Genomic DNA, 9,206 nt, shown 5'->3' with positions numbered 1-9,206 from the left:
CGAGATTTCCTGCCAATAATAATGATAATAGTTATATAACCAAATGTATATTTACTTTAAGAAAATTAGTCATACAGAGATATGAAAATGAAATGAAAAGATTTTCTTATCTGTGAGATTCCAGCATACAGATGTGAGAGGTAGGTAGTGCTTCACTAGATTTATGGCGTGTGCTTTTCACTAACACGAGAACTTCTGGTGCTGATAACTTGTTGTAAAGTCGATGGTATGCGTGCAGTGAAACATAAAAGTAAACGAGACCTAATATTTACGAGGTTCGGCAAATGTGTCTACGTCCTCGGGGCACAATAGTACGTTATTTAATTATCTGAAATAATAGGAGTACAAAATAACTCTCACTATTTTCTCTTTTCTCTCTAGCCTGACTCACTGGTAATTTCTTCTGTATCTCTCTTATTTCCTCTTCTCTTCCCTTCCTCCATAACTCCTCTTTCTTTTCTCTATATATTTTTCTTTCATCTCTTTTTTCTTTTTTCTCTTCTTCTTCCTTCCTCTGCATTCATCAGTTTTATCATTGGATGAATAATAACAAACTATTCAAGTGGGCCATCCACATATTATATTACAACATTTTCCACGTTTAATTGAATATCGATGACTATTCTACTTTCTCAACTTGTTTTCTCTGTTTCGGTGAAAGCTCCTCCCAACTTCTAGTTCCTGGGACGAACTTATATATATTTTCACAACTCACAGTTCCTCCCACCAAAATATTCCACCAGTTTAAGGCAGCTCAATCATCATCGTACTACTTCAAGTGCTTCTACTTTCAATTCAAAGCATTTTTGAAAATTTTGTCAAACAACCATTTTTCACAACTCAAGTGCTTTTACATCATAAAAAAACATTTTCAGCTCTTTAAAAAGTACATTCAAGAACCCTAATAAAGCCAATGACTACTTTTCTCAGATATACTAGTACTACTGTTACTGGCTTTCAACTTAAGAATCCTCAAAACCCATTCCATCTCCATTCTCATTCTCAAACACGTACCCTCTCAACCCAAAAAAGACTGGTAACCCCAATGGCTGCTCTCAGCATTACCTCCCCTACCACCAACATCTCAGACACATTTAGAAAACTCAAGGACCAAGGTAAAGTGGCATTTATCCCCTACATCACCGCCGGCGATCCTGATCTTTCAACCACAGCTCAAGCTTTGAAGATGCTCGATTCTTGCGGATCAGACTTGATCGAATTAGGCATGCCATACTCGGATCCAATACTAGACGGTCCAGTTATTCAGGCTTCAGCCACACGTTCCTTGGCAAGGGGGACGAATTTCAACGCAATTATGTCAATGTTGAAGGAGGTGGTGCCACAGTTGTCTTGTCCAATTGTTCTATTTTCGTACCTCAACCCGATTCTTAACCATGGTGTTGAAAAGTTCATGCACAACATTATGGACGTTGGGGTACATGGGCTTGTGGTTCCAGACGCTCCATTTGAAGTGACAAAAAGTTTGAGAATCGAAGCTGTGAAAAATAAGATAGAGTTGGCTCTACTAACTACACCAACTACTCCAACAGATCGAATGAAAAACATTGTTGAAGCTTCAGAAGGATTTGTATACCTTGTGAGCTCCGTGGGAGTTACCGGTGTACGTGAATCGGTGAATGAACAAGTACCAACCCTTTTAAGGGAAATTAGAGAGGCGACAAGCAAGCCTGTGGCAGTTGGCTTTGGGCTCTCAAAGCCTGAACACTTGAAGAAAGTAGCCGAGTGGGGAGCTGATGGTGTTATTGTTGGTAGTGCCATTGTGAAGGTGTTGGGTGAAGCAAAATCTCCCAAGGAAGGGTTGAAAGAACTTGAAACTTTCATCAAATCGTTTAAATCTGCATTATTGTAAAAAAGGAAACAGTACTAGGGTGCATTGATCTTATTAACTGTGCTATTGTAGTGTACTGTGTGGGGTTAGTATTATTGTGTTGGAATATATTTGGTATTTTAAGGATAAGAATTTTAGATGACCCCTTAGCCTTATCCCCTTCTCTTCTTTTTTTATTTATTTTTATTTTTATAGGCAACGCTTGACTTTTTTTTTTTTTTTTTTTGTTAAACTGGAAATTTATTATCAGAGCCACAAGCCGAACAGAGAACCAAGAAACGACAATCAAACTTACAAATAGATTATCAAGCGGGTAAAGGAAAAAACACAAAACGCTGCCACCAGTGGCCTAATCGTCATTCCTTCACTTGCAGAATACCTACAACTTGTGAGGGGCAAGGGAGCCCATCCTTGTTTAGGATTCTCACAAATGAAGATGGGAGCCTATCGACCCATACTAAATTGCGCATCCTTGACATGTGATGCGACACAACAAAATTTACCGTTGCATTTGCCGATCTTGGAGCTCAATACTAGGTGCAAGCTTGGAAGGTCTTCTCTATCCCCGGCACATGGCTCAAAACGGGGAAAATCTCTCAATCACTACACTCCAAACAGTCATTCAAATATGTAATTACCTGCTTGGAATTAGATTCAATGACAATATGTAAAAAATTCCTTTGCTGAGCAATGAGACAACCCTACCCTCCCAGATCACCAGAGCCTCAGCCATATCGCACTTGAGACAATGACCTTCACTCTTCTCACTTCTAGGCACCTATGACAAGCATCCGTAACAAAAATTCCCACTTGATCCCTAGAATCTCATTTTTTTTTTTTTCCGGTTTGCATCAACATTCACCTTGACCCATTCGTGGAGGGGAGGGGACCAAGGAAGATGCCTACGGGAAAAAGGTTGTTCCAGTGGCCTGGACCATGGGATTTCTCCTCTTAGCTTTCACAAAGAGCTCACTCGCATATGAGATTGCCTAAATAGTATGAGCAGGAGACGGATGGCTTTGGTTGAAGATGGCCTTGCATATGGATTTCTAGATGTGCCAACAAGTGAATGCCACCATCGTGAGAATCCTCGATTTCCTATTTGTTACCAAAGTTCACCATATCCAACCTTCTCTACCATGCATCAAATGTAAAAATCGAAGCTCTGTCAATTTTGTAATTGAGAGGTCCGCCTCAACCCAGGGACAAACCATATCCCAATATGATCAAGTATCTGCCTTTTTTATTCGTTGTCCAAATTAACCTGTCAGGACTTATGGAATCTCCAATCTGGATCAATGAAATTGCTTTTCCTTTCTTCTTTCGAGATCGAGTTGGAGATTAAGTCTAGCTGCTAGCCTATGAATTCCGTATGGATAATAGAGTCCACCTCATGATCCTTGTCTACTACCTCATCAATAATAGGGTTAGGGTGTCCATTTGTAATGCACGAGATCCACTTGTCCCTCCATACTTTTAACTAATGCCGACTAAGAATTTGCCAATGTGCACCTTTTAGAATCAGGTTTTTTCCCTCCAATAAACTAGACCAAACCCAAGAGGCTATCCCCTCTTTCTTGGCTTCTAGGAAAGGTACAAGAGGGAAGTAACTAGGAATGGCAATGGTTCGGTTTGGGGACGGAAATGCTATATTCATCTCCATAACCACAAAAATTAACTATATCCATAACTGCCAATTAACCATCAGGTATTATCCATAACTATACCCACCGGGTAACGGATTTTCCATCGGTTAACGGTTATACCCATCTTCGTTAATACAAAAAATATATTCGTTCAATTGGCGCATGATAATTTAGTAAATATTAATTTCTTCATTAAATATTGGATGTATAAAATGATTTAATGAATGGATATTATGGAGCATAAAACTTAAAGCTAAACATTGATAATATTGGCTAATCTTTAATATCTCCCACAAGTACGATTGGTCTGGATTCTCATAGATTTTGATTCATATCAAAACTTTTTAACTTGCCCACAAAATGCAACTCACACAGTGCAACTTTTGTATTCTCAAGGAAATGAATTCGGTGAATAATAAATATATATAAATACTATTATATTATATATAATTTGGTTCGGATTCGGGACGGATACAGATTGGGGACTAGCCGAATATTATTAACGGTTTTTCTCCATATCCAAAATATACCCAAATTCAATACAATCGGATGGTTATCACGATTATCGATTTTAACGGTTAGAATTGTCATCTCTAAAAGTAACGCTCGTTCGAAACTTAGGCCCATAAGGAATTTGGCTCATGAATTTTGCTATAGTAATTTTGACACGGGTGAAGTTGCTCTTATAACCTAATAGCTGCTCATACCATTACCCCTACCATCAATCTCTCCTAGAAATTCACAAAAATCAATAAAAAAAATATCACATTATCAAAAAAGAAAAATATTCTCTTGTGCTTTTACTCTCTCTTCAAATGGTGTGTGTCTGCCTCAGAAACTACAAACTCATATCATCATTTTTCTACTTGCTTACCTTCTCTTTGGATGAAAGAAATAATTTGAAATATGGACAAAAATAAAATTTAAAAGTTAACATCTAATTGCCTTGTTTGAATTCATGAAACATAGAAATATTGAACTTTTGTGTGAAAAAATTGGAAATTTTGACCTCCAGCTTCCAAGTCTAAATTCATCTTCTAGGATTCCATGAGTGAGAGTTAAAAAAATAAAAAAAATAAAAAATAAAAGAAAAGAAGCTCAACCATGAGTGGCCACACTACCTTTTCCACTACCATTGGCGTTGCCACCACCACCCGCTACAGTCTAAACTAGTAGCGCAGTCCCAACCACCACGACTCACCATCATTATCACCACTGTTGCGGCCACCACTAACCACGATCACGCATTTTAAAATCCCAAGAAATGCCCCTCTTTTTTTTGGGTTTCCAAAATAAAACAATTTATTTCTAGAGATAAAATAGTAATTAACAACATTTTGAATGAAAAACAATAATATCTAAAATAAGTAAAACTAAAAAAAAAAAGTAAAACATTAGAAAAGAGTCGATTGCAATATGTGTAAGCGTGTGACAAAAAACTAGTAAATAGTAATGGCCCAAGTACTACCCTTCCCTCTTGCCATTGCAATGGATGGAAGTGCTCTTACGTACACCCATCAAACTCATCATGCCGTGTTTATTATTTCCACGTTATACATGCTATTCATGCTCTTACACTCATCATGGCCTCTTCAAATTTTCCACGTTATTCATACTATCTAATACTGTTCATACTATTCATGATATATTAACTTCTCACTCTCAAACACGCAGTGTATGTGGCATCCTATCTTTTCTAGAAGAAAAGACATCTCTCACGCTATGTTTATTAGAAAACAGTTTTCCACGTTTAATTGAATATCGACGACTATTCTACTTTCTCAACTTGTTTTCTGTGTTTTGGTGAAGGTTCCTCCCAACTTCTAGTTCGTGGAACGAACTTATATATATTTTGCCAACTCACAGTTCCTCCCACCAAAATATTCCACCAGTTTAAGGCAGCTCAATCATCATCGTACTACTTCAAGTGCTTCTACTTTCAATTCAAAGCATTTTTGAAAATTTTGTCAAACAACCATTTTTCACAACCGAAGTGCTTTTATTTCATAAGAAAGCATTTTCAACTCTTTAAAAAGTACATTCAAACGAACCCTAATAAGAATGGCTACTTTTCTCAGATATACTAATACTTCTGTTACTGGCTTTCAACTTAAGAATCCTCAAAACCCATTCTATCTCCATTCTCATTCTCAAACACGTACCCTCTCAATCCAAAAAAGACTTGTAACCCCAATGGCTGCTCTCAGCATTACCCCTACCACCAACATCTCACACACATTTAGAAAACTCAAGGACCAAGGCAAAGTGGCATTTATCCCCTACATCACCGCCGGCGATCCTGATCTTTCAACCACGGCTCAAGCTTTGAAGATGCTCGATTCTTGCGGATCAGACGTGATCGAATTAGGCGTACCATTCTCGGATCCAATACAAGACGGTCCAGTTATTCAGGCTTCAGCCACACGTTCCTTGGCAAGGGGGACGAATTTCAACGCAATTATGTCAATGTTGAAGGAGGTGGTGCCACAATTGTCTTGTCCAATTGTTCTATTTTCGTACCTCAACCCGATTCTTAACCATGGTGTTGAAAAGTTCATGCACAACATTATGGACGTTGGGGTACATGGGCTTGTGGTTCCAGACGCTCCATTTGAAGTGACAGAAAGTTTGAGACAAGAAGCTGTGAAAAATAAGATAGAGTTGGCTCTACTAACTACACCAACTACTCCAACGGATCGAATGAAAGACATTGTTGAAGCTTCAGAAGGGTTTGTATACCTTGTGAGCTCCGTGGGAGTTACCGGTGTACGTGAATCGGTGAATGAACAAGTTCCAACCCTTTTAAGGGAAATTAGAGAGGCGACAAGCAAGCCTGTGGCAGTTGGCTTTGGGCTATCAAAGCCTGAACACTTGAAGAAAGTAGCCGAGTGGGGAGCTGATGGTGTTATTGTTGGTAGTGCCATTGTGAAGGTGTTGGGTGAAGCTAAATGTCCCAAGGAAGGGTTAAGAGAACTTGAAACTTTCATCAAATCTTTGAAATCTGCATTATTGTAAAGAAAGAAACAGTACTAGGGGGCAGTGACCTTATTAATTGTTGTACTATTGTAATGTACCGTGTGGGATTAATTTTATTGTGTTGGAATATATGGGGTATTTTATGTCTTAGGTTATTTTTTAGGATTAACAATTTTAGACGACCCTTAGCCTCATCCCTCTCCCTTTTGTTTGGGTTTTTGGTTCTACATGTAGGGGTTTGTTTTGGCAGTTCAGATTTGTTGGTTCTTCTCTGGTATGACGATTTTGGTGGTGATTTTTGGTTGGGGGTTTTTCCTTGTTGCTTGTTAATTTGTGGTGCGATCCCTTCGTCGAATTCAACACAAAGTTGATTTTCTTTGGACGATTACCTGTGTGGTTGCTAGCGAGCTGATGGCACTGGCAGCGGTCAGCCTTTATGTCTGCCTTTTTGCTTAATGGGCTTTGGCTATCTTCACTTTATTGGGCTAGTTTTTTTTTTTTGTTTTTTTTTTGTTTTTTTTTTGGTATTAGGTCTTTCTCATACAATGAATTTGCATGTCCTTTTATCTTAGAAAAAAACAAAAAAAATTTATAGCAAGGTGTATAATCTTTTCGAATTACGTATTATTTATAATTTTGTAATCCATTAATTAATCTGTTTTACGTATTTTAATTTTTAAGATGGTACCAGAGCAAATTAAATCCTTCGAATTTAATCTGCTCTTGCTTGGTATCAATTTGTCCATCGGTTCTACGTCTCTTTGTCCATGGGAATTGTTATTTGGGTTGAGACGCCTTAGTTGTCGTTGAAAACTAGGTTACAGAAAACGTTGAAAATCTGAAGCCGTAGTCCGCAGTCCTAAAGCCTGCAGTCCCGTGAAGTCTTAACCTGAAGACCAGGTATGACATGGGCTGCTGATTACGTGCAACTCGGAAATCAAGGGGAAGAGGCACTGGTTGGTTTTGGGGCTCATATTGGCGACATGATAAGGATTGCTACTTTTGGGCATATATGTTAGAGGCTTTTGAACTTTAATCCTTCAAGTAGGTTAAAATTTAATAAAAATTAGTATTAGATTGAATATTGATTTTAGTCTCTTAATGTGTACTTAATTCAAATTCATATTATATTTTTTTTATTATTTAATAGATAACTTATTTAATGTTATTATTAATTTTATTTAACTTTTTCTAATTGGTGTACCTAAACGTCTGTATCATAATATATTTTACTAAATTAGTGTATCAAAATGTCATTACCTAAATATATTGTAATGAATTAGTGATACATAAGAAAATATGTAAAAACATAAGTGTACTAAAAATTTCATACCTAACTATATGATACTAAACTAGTGTACCGAAATGTCGGTACCTAAATATATTATACTAAACTAGTGTACCGATATGTCCATAACTAAACATATTATACTAACCCAATGTACCGAAATGTTCGTACCTAAATATATTATAATGAATTAGTGGCAGATAAGAAAATATGCAAAAACATAAGTGTACCGAAAAATCTGTATGAAAATATTCTCTTATATAAGATGCTTACCATAATGAGAATTAAAATTTATAATATTTTCATAAAATTATAAATAAAAAGAGACATTGAATACATATGTTGGCATTAAATAAGTTTAGGAACTAAAATCAATTTTTAATCTTGTATTAGACATTTTTCTAAATTTCATCTTATTTAGGGATTAAAATTTAGTTTTCTATATATAGTATGTCATGTTGTTGCCCACCACAAAGTCACTAGAGTACTTGGACTGGTAGCCAAACCACTCAAGAAGTTTCTAACGTTGCGTATATGGTAATACTTTTAGTTGTTTGTGTTGTAGTTGGAATATGACAAACTTGTTCATTTAGGGACGCGGGGGATTCATATGTTTCTTTTCAAAGACCACAACATCAACATATGCATTTATTTTCATCTGGAATTTGAAGTTTGTATTGGCACTAGTATTCACCTTGGTATTGTAATCTTGCACTGGCACCAGTGGAATTTTGTATTAGCATTGAAAGTTATCATAAGTTTTCTTCTTGGCAAACTCATGTTGTTTATAATCATGAGTTTAACAGGGGGTGCTGAAACAATCAACTCGTTAGCACTTTGGTTTATTATTGTGTTAGGGTATTTTTGACTTAGGGTTTTCTCATAGGGTAAAGATTTGGATTCCTTGCTTATTAGGGTTAGGATTAGTTCTTTATTATAAGATGTTAGTAACTCGGCTAGAATAAGTCTTGCAAGATTTAGTTTCTTCGAGTTTATGTAATATTTTGGCAACTAAGTATTAGAAGACTTTGGATGCAGTCCTTAGCTATCAATGTTCTTTGACTGACCTTTTTAGTTTTCAGTTTTTAATCAAAGTCCTTGACAATAATGTAATAATGTATAGGTTATTATATTTTTTAAACTAAAAATTGAAATTGAAATTGTTTGAAATTAGGTTTTTTTTTTTTTACACAATTGTAACTTAACTATAATTTGCATCCAGTCCGTCGAGTTCAATCCAACGGTTTATATTTAGATGTGAAAATAGAAACATTGTACAAAACTTGCTCAATTTGTATCTATGAGGCTTTCTCTAGTGCACATTAAGTTACACATATAAATAAGAGTCTGTAGATAATTTAATCTAATAGAATATGACGGCTTTTGTTTAGATGAATTTATTGTATTTACACCGTATAAGATCTGTCAAAACTACCAGAGTGAATTG

At 36.3% G+C, this 9,206-nt stretch overlaps 2 protein-coding genes across 2 annotated transcripts; both read left to right on the top strand.

Annotated features, from left to right (window-relative positions):
• The first annotated feature begins 708 nt into the window (after window positions 1-708).
• Window positions 709-1,991, top strand: LOC103937467 (tryptophan synthase alpha chain-like). Its single transcript, XM_009347412.3, has one exon. It carries the CDS (start codon window positions 914-916, stop codon window positions 1,868-1,870), a length of 957 nt encoding a protein of 318 aa, XP_009345687.1. The 5' UTR covers window positions 709-913; the 3' UTR covers window positions 1,871-1,991.
• A 3,307-nt stretch (window positions 1,992-5,298) lies between these two features.
• On the top strand, window positions 5,299-6,621 carry LOC103937468 (tryptophan synthase alpha chain). Its single transcript, XM_009347413.3, has one exon. It carries the CDS (start codon window positions 5,557-5,559, stop codon window positions 6,508-6,510), a length of 954 nt encoding a protein of 317 aa, XP_009345688.2. The 5' UTR covers window positions 5,299-5,556; the 3' UTR covers window positions 6,511-6,621.
• The last annotated feature ends 2,585 nt before the right edge of the window (window positions 6,622-9,206 follow it).

The sequence above is a fragment of a genome, unplaced genomic scaffold (genome assembly GCF_019419815.1).
Source record: "Pyrus x bretschneideri cultivar Hongxiangsu unplaced genomic scaffold, Pyrus_bretschneideri_v1 Contig20, whole genome shotgun sequence".
In the NCBI taxonomy this organism is placed as follows: Eukaryota; Viridiplantae; Streptophyta; class Magnoliopsida; order Rosales; family Rosaceae; genus Pyrus; species Pyrus x bretschneideri.
Note: the sequence above shows the minus strand (reverse complement) of the source record. Positions and strands in the feature narration are given on the sequence as shown.

Coding starts and splice junctions, on each gene's coding strand:
- LOC103937468 (XM_009347413.3), top strand. CDS start 5,557: ATGGCTACTTTTCTCAGATATACTAATACTTCTGTTACTGGCTTTCAA.
- LOC103937467 (XM_009347412.3), top strand. CDS start 914: ATGACTACTTTTCTCAGATATACTAGTACTACTGTTACTGGCTTTCAA.